A 15,500-nucleotide genomic window follows, 5' to 3' on the forward strand; every position below is an offset into this window, starting at 1 on the left:
TAATATATATCAAGAAATGAGTGGTCTGACGACCGACCCCTTGTGATCCCACTGTAGACTTTTCCTCAATTTGAAAAAGCAACCGTACACCATGCATGTTGTTGCCTGTCACACAGCCAATGCTGCCTCTGCCCCATGGATTTTAACTCTGCTGACACACCTGTTACTTGGCACTGTATCAAATGCCGTTTAGCAGTTCATGTGCACATCAACCGTGTTACCCTCATCAACATTCTCTGTTACCTTATCAAAAACTCAAGAAATTTAGTTCAACACGATTGTCCTGAACAAATTGTACAAGTGACCTAATTTTAACCTGAATTGCCGCTTCTAAATGCTTTCCCACACAAGAGGTTAAACTGACTGGTCTGTCAATGCTGGGCTGACCCTTCCATTTAAGATTGCTTTGGATTTAATATTAGTGCCAGGAAGCGTGGGGAAAACATGAGGAGTTGTGAAATTGTAACATTTAAAGACACTGATAACTGATAAATAGCTCAATAAATAATCAGTTTTCAAGACATAAAGTACAGATAAATTAATTTATGAATAACTGAATTGAATTATTAATAATGTCAGGTAGAATGCTTGGAATGGAGAAACGAAAATTACTGCAATGCTTAAAACATGAAATGAAAAGATTAAAAACTGGAAACACTCAGCAGGTCTGGAAGAATCTGTAGAGAGAGAAACAGAATTAACGATTCAGGTCTGTGAGCCATTGAAAGGTGGAAGAGGAACAGAAGGGAAGGTCTATGAAAGGCTGCAGGGCGAGAGAGATTAACTGACAAAAGGCTTCATAATGGAAGGTCAAATGGAGTGGTAATGGGACTATTAAAAAAAACAAAAGCTGTTTCTAGATTAGGTGTGAATGGCACGATAACAACAATCTGAATGCAATGTGAAGAAAATGAGAGAAATAAAAAAGGAAAACTAGGACTCAAAGAAATAAGGAACAAATGAGGGCAGAGATAATTACTTGGTTAAACAGGGATCCAGGGACAAAAGCAGAAGGTAGGATTCACTTTGAATGGAGCAGCGGGATAGAGACAAGTCAGATAATCATAGAATGGTTGCAGCAAAAGAAGGAGGCCGTTCAGCCAGTCGTGTCTGTATTAGGCCCCTGAAGGGACAATTTACCTAATGCCACGTCCCTGCCTTTGCGCCATAGCCCTGCAATTAAACAAGATTGAACAATTCTTAAACAAAACTTGTATGCAACAAGGTGTTTACGCGAAGGGACAGCAGAAAAAAAGAAAAGCAACTTGGTTACAGAGTGAAAACAGAATTACCTGGAAAAACTCAGCAAGTCTGGCAGCATCGGCGGAGAAGAAATCAGTCAACGTTTCGAGCCCTCATGGCCCTTCAGCAGAACTGAAGCATAGTTTCAACAAGGGAGAAATATAAATTGGTTTAAGGTGGGTGGGGGGGAAGAGACACATTGAAGGTGTGGTGTGAGCAGATAATCAAAAGATGTCAGAGACAAAAGGGTCAAAGAGGTGTTGAAGGTGGTGGTCTTTGTCTGAGAAAAGTGCTAATTAAGAATGGAATACAGGATATTCAAAGTACAGCTCTAGTGGGGGTGGGGTGGAAAGACTAAAGGTTTTAGTTTTAGATTTAAAAATAATGGAAATAGGTGGGGAAAGAAGAATCTATATAAATTATTGAAAAAAAAGGCGGGTGGGGGGGGGGGGAAAGAAACGGGGTGGGGATGGGGGGAGGGGGGTTTAAGATCTAAAGTTGTTGAATTCAATATTCAGCCCAGAAGGCTGTAAAGTGCCTAGTCGGAAGATGAGGTGCTGTTCCTCCAGTTTGCGTTGGGCTTCACTGGAACAATGCAGCAAGCCAAGGACAGACATGTGAGCAAGAGAACAGGGTGGAGTGTTAAAATGGCAAGCAACAGGGAGGTTTGGGTCTTTCTTGCGGACAGACCGCAGGTGTTCCGCAAAACGGTCGCCCAGTTTGCGTTTGGTCTCTCCAATGCTCACTTCTTTGGGCAGGAGTCCTCTCCCCGTTCAACGGATCCTTTTACCCACCTCCAATATTCTCCCTCCACTTGGACCCCTCCCTCTGGATTCTTACCTTCTCTTGATCTTTTCATTGAGAACTGTCGGCGTGACATTAGCCGTCTCAATTTCTCTGCTCCTCTCACCCATTCTAATCTGTCTCTCTCTGAACTCACTGCACTCCGTTCTCTCAGGTCCAACCCCAACATTGTCATCAAACCCGCTGACAAGGGTGGTACTGTTGTTGTCTGGCGCATTGACCTCTACCTCGCGGAGGCTGAGCGTCAACTCGCAGACGTTTCCTCCTACCTCTCCCTGGACCATGACCCCACCACAGAACATCAAGCCATTGTTTCCAGGACTGTCACTGACCTCATCTCCTCTGGAGATCTTCCTCCCACAGCTTCCAACTTGATAGTCGCCCAACCTCGGACGGCCCGCTTCTACCTCCTACCCAAATTCCACAAACAGAACTGTCCTGGCAGACCGATCGTGTCAGCCTGTTCCTGCCCCACGGAACTCATTTCTCGTTATCTTGACTCCCTTCTCTCTCCCCTTGTCCAGTCCCTTCCCACCTACATCCGTGATTCCTCTGACACCTTACGTCACATCAACAATTTCCAGTTCCCTGGCCCCAACCGCTTCCTCTTCACCATGGATGTCCAATCCCTCTACACCTCCATCCCCCACCAGGATGGTCTGAGGGCCCTTAGCTTCTTCCTTGAACAGAGGCCCCAACAATCCCCATCCACCACTACTCTCCTCCGTTTGGCTGAACTTGTTCTCACACTGAACAATTTCTCCTTTAACTCTTCTCACTTCCTCCAAATAAAAGGTGTGGCTATGGGTACCCGCATGGGCCCCAGCTATGCCTGTCTCTTTATGGGGTATGTGGAACATTCCTTGTTCCAGTCCTACTCCGGCCCCCTCCCACAACTCTTTCTCCGGTACATCGATGATTACTTCGGTGCTGCTTCATGCTCTCGTCGGGACCTGGAAAAATTTATTAATTTTGCTTCCAATCTTCACCCCTCCATCATCTTCACATGGTTCATTCCTGACACTTCTCTTCCCTTCCTTGACCTCTCTGTCTCAATTTCTGATGATAGACTGTCCACCAATATCCATTACAAGCCTACCGACTCCCACAGCTACCTCGACTACAGCTCCTCACACCCCGCTTCCTGTAAAGACTCCATCCCATTCTCTCAGTTCCTTCGCCTCCGTCGCATCTGTTCTGATGACGCTACCTTCAAAAACAGCTCCTCTGACATGTCCTCCTTCTTCCTTAACCGAGGTTTTCCATCCACGGTCGTTGACAGGGCCCTCAACCGTGTCCGGCCCATATCCCGCGCATCCTCCCTCACGCCTTCTCCTCCTTCCCAGAAACATGATAGGGTCCCCCTTGTCCTCACTTATCACCCCACCAGCCTCCGCATTCAAAGGATCATCCTCCGCCATTTCCGCCAACTCCAGCATGATGCCACCACCAAACACATCTTCCCTTCACCCCCCTTGACGGCATTCCGTAGGGATCGTTCCCTCCGGGACACCCTGGTCCACTCCTCCATCACCCCCTACTCCTCAACCCCCACTTATGGCACCTCCCCATGCCCACGCAGAAGATGCAACACCTGCCCCTTCACTTCCTCTCTCCTCACCGTCCAAGGGCCCAAACACTCCTTTCAAGTGAAGCAGCATTTCACTTGCATTTCCCCTAACTTAGTCTACTGCATTCGTTGCTCCCAATGCGGTCTCGTCTACATTGGAGAGACCAAACGCAAACTGGGCGACCGTTTTGCGGAACACCTGCGGTCTGTCCGCAAGAAAGACCCAAACCTCCCTGTTGCTTGCCATTTTAACACTCCACCCTGTTCTCTTGCTCACATGTCTGTCCTTGGCTTGCTGCATTGTTCCAGTGAAGCCCAACGCAAACTGGAGGAACAGCACCTCATCTTCCGACTAGGCACTTTACAGCCTTCTGGGCTGAATATTGAATTCAACAACTTTAGATCTTAAACCCCCCTCCCCCCATCCCCACCCCGTTTCTTTCCCCCCCCCCCCACCCGCCTTTTTTTTCAATAATTTATATAGATTCTTCTTTCCCCACCTATTTCCATTATTTTTAAATCTAAAACTAAAACCTTTAGTCTTTCCACCCCACCCCCACTAGAGCTGTACTTTGAATATCCTGTCTTGCATTCTTAATTAGCACTTTTCTCAGACAAAGACCACCACCTTCAACACCTCTTTGACCCTTTTGTCTCTGACATCTTTTGATTCTCTGCTCACACCACACCCTCAATGTGTCTCTTCCCCCCCACCCACCTTAAACCAATTTATATTTCTCCCTTGTTGAAACTATGCTTCAGTTCTGCTGAAGGGCCATGAGGGCTCGAAACGTTGACTGATTTCTTCTCCGCCGATGCTGCCAGACTTGCTGAGTTTTTCCAGGTAATTCTGTTTTTATTTTGTTTTGGATTTCCAGCATCCGCAGTAGCTTTTAGCTTTTTGTTTTTATCTTGGTTACAGAGTGTATCGGGGCTGGGGAGCAGCATAATGTACCTGTGCAGGTCAGTGAGGATCCCCAAGGTCCATCAGCTGTCTGCATGCAGTGTTTAGTGGGCCCTGGGGGAGGGGAGGATGGAACCATTTGGGACACAGCACAGGGCAGGAGGTCACCCCTCCCCCACTATCCTGGTAACACGAAGGACTCACCTTGGACTGTCCCACACCTGGGCCGGGCGGGGTCAATGTGCAGCAAGCTGCAAGCTGGTAGGTTGAGCTGTGAATTGGGCGGAGTTGGGGGGTTTGAGTGACAGGTCTGGGGCTATATCAGAGCAGACACAGTCACTGCTTCCCCCTTTCCTCGTGGAAGTTTCACTGGAATCGTGTTGGTGAGTTTCTAAACTCTGTCTCCCGGGAATGGAGGTTGTTGTGAGTGTTGGATTATATTGTTTCCCCTCATTCTTCCCGCTTCTCCCACTCCCAGTTCCAGGCTGCAGGTCCCGGTGATTCTGGATGCGGGACAGTTGTTAGTCCCGGCCCTGGTGTGGGTGCGCAAGCGCAGATGCGCGGCTTATTGTTCTGTAATAATGGCGGGTGATCGTCCTCCTGTATTTTGCTGCAGTTCTTCACCTCCTTGACTCTCCCGGCGCCATAGTTGCCACCTGCCGATTGCGGCAACCGACCTTCCAACAGGAAATTAACAACTTTTAGATAGAGCGGTTTCTGGAGCGCATAGCATTGTGGGAACATTGCCCGCCATTAGTCGTTGGCCGTCGCCCAGAGTTATCGTGCAGCCTGAAGGCAGGTCAGCGACCTGAGCCCCTACTTCTGTTTCTTAATCTGTTCATGCTGCCTGACCTGCTGGATATTAAAAATATTTTATGTCTTAACTTCAGTTCCAGCCTTGCAGAGATTTGCTTTCATTTTATTGTTTCACGTAGCCGAGTCTGGAAACACAGACAGACCAATTAGGAGCCAGTTTGAATTAGGGTGGGTGTTGAATGGGGGTGTTTTTTGTTGCGTCAGTTTTGAGCTGGAGTGGAATTGGAGGAGAAGCTGCTGGGGTTAACCCCGAGGACTTTGCAACCCAGTCAGGCCCAGCAATTTCCAGTGTGACGCTGTTAAAGGAGGTAGATCCTGGGGGAGAACAGAGTGACAAACGTCCATTCAATTTAAGAGTGTTGCTTTAGTAACAAGTATTTCTACAGTGCCTTTTTTTCCGAGATTTTTTGTTAACTCCATTCTTGGTATTTGGTGTCACTAACAAGAGCAGCAGATATTGTCAATCCCCAGTTGTCTGTTGGTCAGGTGTTGGTGGGCCTTCTTCCTGAACCGCTGCAGTCACTGTGGTGAAAGTGTTCCAACAATGCTGTTTGGTAAGGAGTTACAGGATTTTCACTAAGCGATGATAAATGTCCAAATCAACAACAACAAGTTGCATTTATGTAGCACACTGATTAAAATAGAATGTTCCAAAGTATTTCACAGGTATATTATACAGGAATATTTAACATTGAAGTACATGTTGAGATATTGAGGCACATGATCAACAGCTTGGTCAAAGAGGTAAGTTTTAAGGAGAGTCTTAAAGGATGAGAAAGAGATGCCTAAATAGGGAATTCTCGAGCTTATAGCCTGAGTAGCTGAAGACACGGTCACCAACAGTGAGTCAATTAAAATCAGGGATGCTCAATCGGTCTGAATGAAATGAGTCCAGATATCTGGGAGGGAAGTAGATTGGACGATATGATCGAGATAGTGAGGGGCGTAGTCACTGAAGGAATTCAAAATGAGGATGAGAAGTTGAACATTGAGGTGCTGCTTAATGAGGAGCCTATGTAGCTCAATGAGAACAGGGGCGTTGGATGAACGAGACAAAGTGCGAGTAAAGACATGGGAAGTGGAGTTGTAAATGACTCCATTGTTTATGTGGCAGGCTAGGAACATTCCAGTTTAGAGGTAGCAAAGGAATGGATGCGTTTCAGCAGCAGCTGAGCTGAGGCAGGAATGAAATTCGGCAAAATGACTGTTGTGGAAATGGACGGCCTTAGTGGTATGTAGTCAGAAGCTCAGCTTGGGGTGAAATATGACACCAAGATTGTGAACAGTCTGGTTTTCGGCCTCAGAGTTGTCAGAAAGGCATTGAAGGTTGGGGAGTGGAGTTTGTAGCAGGGAATGAAAACAATGGCTTCAGTCTTCCCAAAATTTAAATGGAGGAAGTTTCTGTCCATCCAGAAATGGATGTCAGACAAGTCAGGGCAGAGTGTGACTTGGAGGTGATGTTGTTCACATTCACCTGCTACCCTGGTCCTTATGGAGGTTGGAGGATAAGGGATTGGGAAATTCTGTCAATGTTCTGGTAGAGTTGTGTAGGCCCAGACTGGCAGGCAGGTTCACTTCCCTGAAGGACATTAGTGAACCAGTTGGGTTTTTATGATAATCCAGCAGATTTCATGGACACTTTTTCCTAATGCCAGTCCCACACGTTGAGCTCAATTTCACACCCAGCCTTTGTGTTTTTGTGAGTTCTCCCTCACTCACCTTTGTTTGTTTTGTACTATTTTCACAGGGTTTGCAGTCCAGAATCACAAACCCGACATCACATCAGGATCTGACGGTGTCGTCCAATTTATCGTAACCCAAATACCATCGGATTTTGAATATGGGGGTTAAGAGCCCTGTTCACAGTGGGGAGAAAGCGCATGCATGTTCTGTGCGTGGGCGAGGCTTCGGCCGATCATCTGACCTGTTGAAACACAGTCAAAATGGAGAGAATTCATTGAAATGTGGGGACTATGGGAAGGGATTCAATCACCCATCCCAGCTGGAAATCCATCAGTGTACAAGCACTGGAGAGAGGCCATTCACAAGTTCAGTGTGTGGAAAGGGATTTTCTGATTCATCCAACCGACTGAAAAACCAGCAAGTTCACGCTAGGGAGAGGCCATTCACCTGCTCCGAGTGTGGGAAGGGATTCACTCAGTCATTCCACCTGCTGAGACACCAGCAAGTTCACACTAGGGAGAGACTGTTTACCTGTTCTGTGTGTAAAAAGGGATTTGCTGATTCATCCTCCCTAATGAAACATAAGCGAGTTCACACTGGGGAAAGACCGTTTACCTGCACTGTGTGTAAAAAGGGATTTGCTGATTCATCCTCCCTAATGAAACATAAGCGAGTTCACACTGGGGAGAGACCATTTACCTGCACTGTGTGTAAAAAGGGATTTGCTGATTCATCCAACCGACTGAAACACCAGCGAGTTCACACTGGGGAGAGACCATTTACCTGTTCTGATTGTGGGAAGGGATTCACTCAGTCATTCCATCTGCTAAAACACCAACGAGTTCATACTGGGGAGAGACCATTTACCTGTTCTGATTGTGGGAAGGGATTCACTGATTCATGCACCCTGTTGAGACACCAGAGAGTTCATACTAGGGAAAGACCATTTACCTGTTCTGATTGTGGGAAAGGATTCACTGATTCATCCAACCTGCTGAGACACCCGAGAGTTCATACTGGAGAGAGACCGTTTACCTGCTCCACATGTGGAAAGGGATTTGCTGATCCATCCAACCTCCTGGAACACCAGCGAGTTCACACTGGGGAAAGAACATTCACCTGCTCCAAGTGTGGGAAGGGATTCACTCGGTCATTCCATCTTTCATTTCATCAGCGAGTTCACACTGGGGAGAGACCGTTCACCTGCTCCAAGTGTGGGAAGGGATTCACTCGGTCATTCCATCTACTGAGACACCAGAGAGTTCACACTGGGGAGAGGCCATTTACCTGCTCAGAGTGTGGGAAGGGATTCACTCAGTCATTCCATCTACTGACACACCAGAGAGTTCACACTGGGGAGAGGCCATTTACCTGCTCAGAGTGTGGGAAGGGATTCACTCGGTCATTCCATCTACTGAGACACCAGAGAGTTCACACTGGGGAGAGGCCATTTACCTGCTCAGAGTGTGGGAAGGGATTCACTCGGTCATTACATCTACTGAGACACCAGAGAGTTCACAAGTAACTGCTGTGGTTGGATTTAGTTCCCAATGATATTCTTGTCTGAAGCATATTCATAAGAGTGTGTTTCTGCTGAGGTTAATAAACTCCAGCCCAGTTACAGATTCTGTATAAAATTGGAATAAATCAGCTTTGCGATAATCAGTGTGTTGAGTCGTTTTGATATCTCTAGCACAAGTTAGTTCCTTTTGAAGGGCTCTCCCTCTGCCCTGTCTCCTCCATCCTCAGCCCCAACGACAATTGTGAGGAGCTCATGGAGCTTCTTTGTCACTAAGATTGAGACAATCCGATCAGCTGCCTCTGCTGCTTCCCTCCCTTCCACTAACCCACCGGGACAAACTGTCTCTAAATTTCCCCCAGTGTCTGAGCCCTGAACACATCTTTTTCCAGTTTCTCTCCCATCTCCTCTCATGCCCTCTGTGTGCACCACCTGCTCCATCGACCCTATTCCCACTAAACTATTGACCATCCAACTTCCCCATGTTTACCGTCATTGTCAATGGTTCTCTCTTTTCAGATACTATTCTGCTCTCCTTTAAACCTTCCATCATTATATATCCTTAAATAAAAACAAGCCCTTCACTCTTCCATCTTTGCATGCTGCTGCCCCATCTCCAGCCTCTCTTTCCTTTCAAAAATCCTTAAACATTTTGTAATCTCCCAAAACTGTCCATTTTTCCGAGAACTCCCTATTTGAATCCCTCCAATCAGGTTTCTGCCCTGCCTCAGTTCGAAAACAGTTCTTATCAAAGCCACAAGTTAGATCCTATGTGGCTGCGACACAGGTAAACTTTCTCTTCTGGTCCTTCCCGACGTGTCTCACCTTCTTGGAGAGGAGACAGCCAGACCTGTGAGGAACACCTCTGATCGGGCAGCGGGCTGAGTTTGAAAATAAACCCAAGGGCGACATCGCAGGAAAACTTGGTTGGTGAGAAGTTGCTGTTAGGGAGTATGTTTAAATAGCTTAAAACTAGAAAAAAAAAAAGCATAACATTTATAAAGAAGTAGCTGCCTGGATTTCAGTAAGGAACACCAGCAATAGGGAATTAACGTTAAATCAAGTCAAAGTGAAATAGAGTCATAAAGTAAACCAAACTAAGGTAAAGTTAGGAGAAGTGTCGCAAAGTGAAGTTACTGTTAATTTATTCTTACTAGTCCTCCTTACTTTAAGTGTAAAATTAGAAGGAAGTAAAATGGGTAACAGGAAGTAGTAGTGAGGCTATAAGGCAGGCGAAACAAAGCAGAGCATTGAGTCTGCTTCGAATGCAGAATTATGTTAAAAAGGGAAAATTAAAGGCGCTCTCCCTGAATGCGCACAGCATTCGAAATCGATGATCAAAAGGTACAAATAGTAAGATATTATAGGGGTAAGATATTATTGCCATTATGGAAACATGGCTGCATGGTGACAAAAACTGGGAACTAAATATTCATGGATACTAGAAGTTTTGTAAAGGAAGAAAAGGAGGTGGAGTTGTGCTGATAATAAGGGATGAGATCAGTGCATTAGTAAAGGGGATCTCAGTTTGGAAGAACAATGTGGAATCTGTTTGGGTGGAGCTAAGAATTAGCAAAAGGCAGCAGACATTTGTTGGAGTTATTCATAGCCTACCAAATAGTAATGGTAATAGTAATGTATTAATCAGGAGATGATAGAAGATAGGGTATACATTGATCATGGATGACTTCAATCTACATGTACACCGGGTAAACCAATTGAGCACTGATGCTGTGGAAGATGAATTTCTGGAGTATGTTGGGAATGGTTTTCTGGAGCAGTATGTTGAGGAGCCGACTCGAGGACAGGCTATTTTAGATCTAGCATTATGTAATGTAAAAGGACTAATTAATAATCTTGTTGTAAAAGAACCTTGAGGGGCGAGTGAACACAATATTATAGTATTTTATACTATGTTTGAAAATGAGGTAGTTCACTCTGAAGCAAGGGGGTTAAAGTTGAATAAAGGAAATTATGAAGGCGTGTGGGAGAAATTGGCTGAGATAGAATGTGAAAATACATTAAAATGTACAGAGGCAATGGATAGTCTTCAAAGAATTATTACATAGCTTTCAGCACATACACCTTCCTTCAAGGTGCAGAACCCCCAAAAAGTCAGTCAACCGTGGCTGACAAAGGAAGTTAAGCATGGTATAAGATTTAAAGATAAGGCTTATAAAGTTGCCAGAAGTGGTAGTAAACCTGAGGAAAGGAGGCTTTTAGAACACAACAAAAGAAGACCAGGAAACTGGTAAAGAAAGGGAGAATAGCATATGAATGCAATCTAGAGAAAAGATAAAAACAGACTCTAAAAGCTGCTTTAGGCAAATGTGGGTCCATTGCATCCAGAGTCGGGGAATGGAGAAAGGGCAGAGAAGCTAAATGATAATTCTGCGTTCACCGGGGAAGATACAAGAAATCTCCCAGGTTTAGAGATCCAAGGGAGTAGGGAGAATAAGGAATTGAAGGAAATTAATATCAGTAAGAATGGGATTGAAAGTTGATAAGTCACTGGGATCTGACATATTAATTAGCAAAATAAACCTACATGGGATAGGAGGCAATACACTGACATGGATTAAGGATTGGTGAACAGGCAGAAAACAGAGAGTAGGAATAAACGGGTAATTCTCGTGTTGGTAAGCTGTTATTAGTGGGGTACCACAAGGATCAGTACTTGGGTCCCAGTTGATCACAATATATATTAACGATATGGATGTGGGGACCAAATGTAATCCTTCCAAGTTCGCAAATGATACAAAGCGAGGTGGGAATGTGTTGTGAGGTAGATGTAAAGCAGCTATGGGAGGATTTGACTTAGTGAGTGGGCAAGAACATGGCAGATGGAATATATTGTGGAAAAATGGCAGAAGGAACTAACGTTCAGAGTATTTCCTAAATGATAAGAGATGAGAAAATGTAGATGTACAAAGGGACCTGGGTGTCCTTGTCCATAAGTCGCTGAAGGCTAACATGCAGATACAGCAAGCTATTCAGAAGGCTCGTGGAATGTGAGCTTTTGCCACAAGAGGATTTGAGTACAGGAGGAGTGAAGTCTTGCTTCAATTGTTTAGAATCCTGTTTAGACCGCACCTGGAGTAGTGTGTGCAGTTTTGGTCACCTTGCCTCAGAAGGATATTATTGCCATAGAGGGAGTGCAATGTAAGTTCACAGGCTTGTTCCGGGGATGGTGGGACTGTCTTATGAAGAGAGATTGGGCAAATTCACCCCCCTTAATCAGTACATATTTCACCACATCTCCACCTCCTTTTAGATCTGAAGAAGGGTTTTACGGACTCGAAACATTGTCTCTGTCTCTCTCTCCGCAGATGCTTTCAGACCTGCTGTGTTTTTCCGGCATTTTTTGTTTTCGTTCCCCTGTTCCTATGTTTGTGGTGGGTCCCCCTCTCCTAGGCCTGGGCTTCCATGTGATGTTCTGAATGATGACAGGATTAGCCTTCTCCCTAACCTGTCCTAACCCTTCTGCCCGTTCATTTATTGAAACCAGGGATTCTACTTGTTCTAATGGTGACTTTCCCTGCTTGGCCAGTCATTCCTTGAAGTGAGCCCTTGAATTGTTTGTACGTTGTTTTATTCTGTTCCCACATTTCAGTAACAAATGTTGAAATATCTGCTCCACACCCACAGGGTTTCATCTGTTTAAAGTCACAAACAGAAAGGTCCAGTTTTCTCCTGGAGTTTGAGACAAATCAGCTTTCAGAATGATGCAGAGTTTCAGCCAATGAGGGAGAACAGAGATCAGCCCCGCCCCTCATTCAGTCTGATTGGCTGGAGGAGCAGCTGCTCCCATTCGGTCATCCAGCCCCGCCCACTCCTCCGTCACTGCTGGAAAAACTCAGCAGATCTGACATCATCTGTGGAATGAAAAGAAACAATTAATGTTTCGAGTCCGTATGACTCACTGTTTTGTTCTCTCTCCACAGATGCTGTTAGACCTACTGAGTTTTTCCAGCATTTTCTGCTTTTGTTTCAGAATTCCAACATCCGCAGTATTTTGCTTTGACTTTAAAGTTGTGAAGTCACCTGAGCCAAATGAGATGCACCCAAGGATACTGGGAGAACTGGATTAACAGAAATTTCCTCCATTTAAATATTGAGAAGACGAAAGCCATTGTCTTCAGTCCTCGCTAGAAACTCCACTCCATAGTCACTGGCTCCATCCCTCTACCTTGCTGAGAGTTGGAGCGGAGCGGACCTGTGGGAGATACTTGGGAGATGAGAAGTGTCTATAAATACAGACTGGGGATTTGAGTGAGGAGCGTCTATAAATACAGACCGAGGATTTGAGAGAGAAGCGTCTATAAATACAGACCGAGGATTTGAGTGAGGAGTGTCTATAAATACAGAGTGAGGATTTGAGTGAGGAGTGTCTATAAATACAGACCAGGGATTTGAGTGAGGAGCGTCTATAAATACAGAGTGAGGATTTGAGTGAGGAGTGTCTATAAATACAGACCGGGGATTTGAGTGAGGAGCGTCTATAAATACAGGCCAGGGATTTGAGTGAGGAGCATCTATAAATACAGACGGGGGATTTGAGTGAGGAGCGTCTATAAATACAGACGGGGGATTTGAGTGAGGAGCGTCTATAAACACAGACGGGGGATTTGAGCGAGGAGCGTCTATAAATACAGACGGATTTGAGTGAGGAATGTGTATAAATACAGACGGGGTATTTGAGTGAGGAGTGTCTATAAATACAGACCGGGGATTTGAGTGAGGAACGTCTATAAATACAGACCGGGGATTTGAGTGAGGAACGTCTATAAATACAGACGGGGGATTTGAGTGAGGAACGTCTATAAATACAGATGGGGGATTTGAGTGAGGAACGTCTATAAATACAGACGGGGGATTCGAGTGAGGAACGTCTATAAACACAGGCGGGGGATTTGAGTGAGGAACGTCTATAAATACAGATGGGGTATTTGAGTGAAGAACGCCTATAAATACAGACGGGGTATTTGAGTGAGGAACGTCTATAAATACAGACGGGGGATTTGAGTGAGGAATGTCTATAAATACAGATGGGGGATTTGAGTGAGGAACGTCTATAAATACAGACGGGGGAATTTGAGTGAGGAATGGGCTGTTTCACTGTTGCAGCTGCTGTGAGGCAGCAGGCGTGGGGGGGAAAGAGGCAACTGTGATATCACAGGAAGCTGGTACGTTGATTGGTCAGTAAGTGCTCAGTCTAAGGGACAGTGTGTGAGAAACCAGCTTAGGACAGGCGAGTTCAGATAGATCTATAAATAAAAATAACTTTACAATAATAAACAAAAATTTGAAAACTTTAAAATTCAAATAAAATAACAAGGAGTTTAAACAAGCAATAAAATAGAGTTACTTAAATAAACATCTAATACACATCCCTTGTAGTTAAGAAGCATATAATCTTTAGTTGTCAGTGGTACTAGCATTCAGTAAACACAGTAAATTGTAGCATACATAGGAAGAAAGTAACTAAAGTAAATTAACTAAATAACATAAGTTAGAATGGTAGGACAGGGGTTATGTTGCAGCTGTGAGATGTGGGAGCTTTTGGATGCCAAAGCGATCCATGACAAACACGTCTGCAGGAAGTGTAAGCAGCTTGAGGAATTCCGGATCAGGATTATTGATCTGGAAACTGAAATGCAGACACTCTGCAACATAAGGGATGGGGAGAAATACCTGGATACTTTGTTCCAGAAGACAGTCACACCTCTTAGAAGAGGGTCATCTGTTTGATCAGCAGTGAAGGACAGGAGGATGTGACTGTCAGTGAGGCAGGTAATGGGACTGAGCAGGCAGGAGCGGAGGAGCCTCAGACTTTGCAAGTGTCAAACAGGTTTGAGGTGCTCACAACCTGTGTTGATGAAAGCAAAATGTGCAAGATGGATGAGCTGGCTGGCCATGATACTGTGGTACAGGAAGCCATTCACGCAGGGGGAGCAAAAAGGAATGTAGTGGTAGTAAGGGATAGTATAGTGAGGGCATTGACACTGTTTTCTGCAGCAAAAAGTGAGTCCAGACGGCTGTGTTGCCTGCCCAGTGCCAGGGTTCGGGACATCTGCTCCGGGCTGGAGAGGAACTTGCAATGGGAGGGGGAGAATCCAGTTGTCGTGGTCCATGTACGTACCAATGACATAGGTAGAACTAGGAAAGAGGTTCTGTAAAGTCAGTGTAAGGAGCTAGGCACCAAATTATGTAGCTAAAACTCAAAGGTAATAATCTCTGGATTATTACCTGAGCCACGTGCAAATTGGCATCGGGCAAATAAGATTAGCGAGACCAATGCGTGGCTCAAAGATTGGTGTGGGAGAACTGGGTTCCTAGGGACAGTGGGGGCTGTACCGTTGGGACGGTTTATACCTGAACCGTGCTGGGATGAGTGTCCGCACAAATCGCATAGCTAGGGAAGTAGAGAGGGCTTTAAACTAAACAAGAGCAGTGAGGGATCAAGCTTGGGTAGAGGTAGCAATTCAAGGTGTAGAGTCAAGATAGGAGAGGAAAATCGTAATATGAGAAATGATGGTCAGAGACTGGCAGGAAAGGACTGAGAGAAAAAAACCTAAGAATAAATCAACAGTCAAGACTAGATGTTACAACGGTAGCACAAAGACAAGACTGAAGGCTCTCTATCTGAATGCACATAGCATTCAAAACAAAGTAAATGAATTGATGACCCACACAGAAGTAAATAAATATGATCTGATGGTAATTATGGAGACATGGCTGCAGGACAACTAAGATTGGGTCCTCAATATTGTGGGGTGCATGACATTCAAGGAGAATAGGAAGCTCGGTAAAAGTGGAGGGGTTGCATTGTTAATCAAAGAGGGCATTGGTGCAATATTTAGAGATGACCTTGGATCAGGAGATCAGGATGTAGAATCGGTTTGGGTGGAGATGAGGAATAGTAGGGGAAAAATAGTCATTAGTGGGAGTGGTTGACAGGC

General features: G+C 45.2%; 3 protein-coding genes across 3 annotated transcripts in view; all 3 read left to right on the plus strand.

Moving 5' to 3' along the window:
- LOC144698341 (uncharacterized) overlaps positions 1-15,500 on the plus strand; it is a 204,575-nt gene that overhangs the window by 125,770 nt on the left and 63,305 nt on the right. The window lies entirely within an intron of this gene.
- The window catches only part of LOC144698308 (uncharacterized), a 319,027-nt gene continuing 308,410 nt past the window's right edge, over positions 4,884-15,500 (plus strand). The window contains exon 1 of the mRNA XM_078570267.1: positions 4,884-4,903. The gene's annotated coding sequence lies outside the window, so the exon portion shown is untranslated. The remainder of the gene's footprint in view (positions 4,904-15,500) is intronic.
- The window catches only part of LOC144697674 (uncharacterized), a 30,587-nt gene continuing 21,143 nt past the window's right edge, over positions 6,057-15,500 (plus strand). The window contains exons 1-2 of the mRNA XM_078569694.1: positions 6,057-6,080; positions 7,906-8,483. Of these exons, the coding sequence (XP_078425820.1) occupies positions 6,057-6,080; positions 7,906-8,483 (602 nt within the window). The remainder of the gene's footprint in view (positions 6,081-7,905; positions 8,484-15,500) is intronic.

Source organism: Cetorhinus maximus, chromosome 23, assembly GCF_964194155.1.
Source record: "Cetorhinus maximus chromosome 23, sCetMax3.hap1.1, whole genome shotgun sequence".
NCBI classification, from domain to species: domain Eukaryota; kingdom Metazoa; phylum Chordata; class Chondrichthyes; order Lamniformes; family Cetorhinidae; genus Cetorhinus; species Cetorhinus maximus.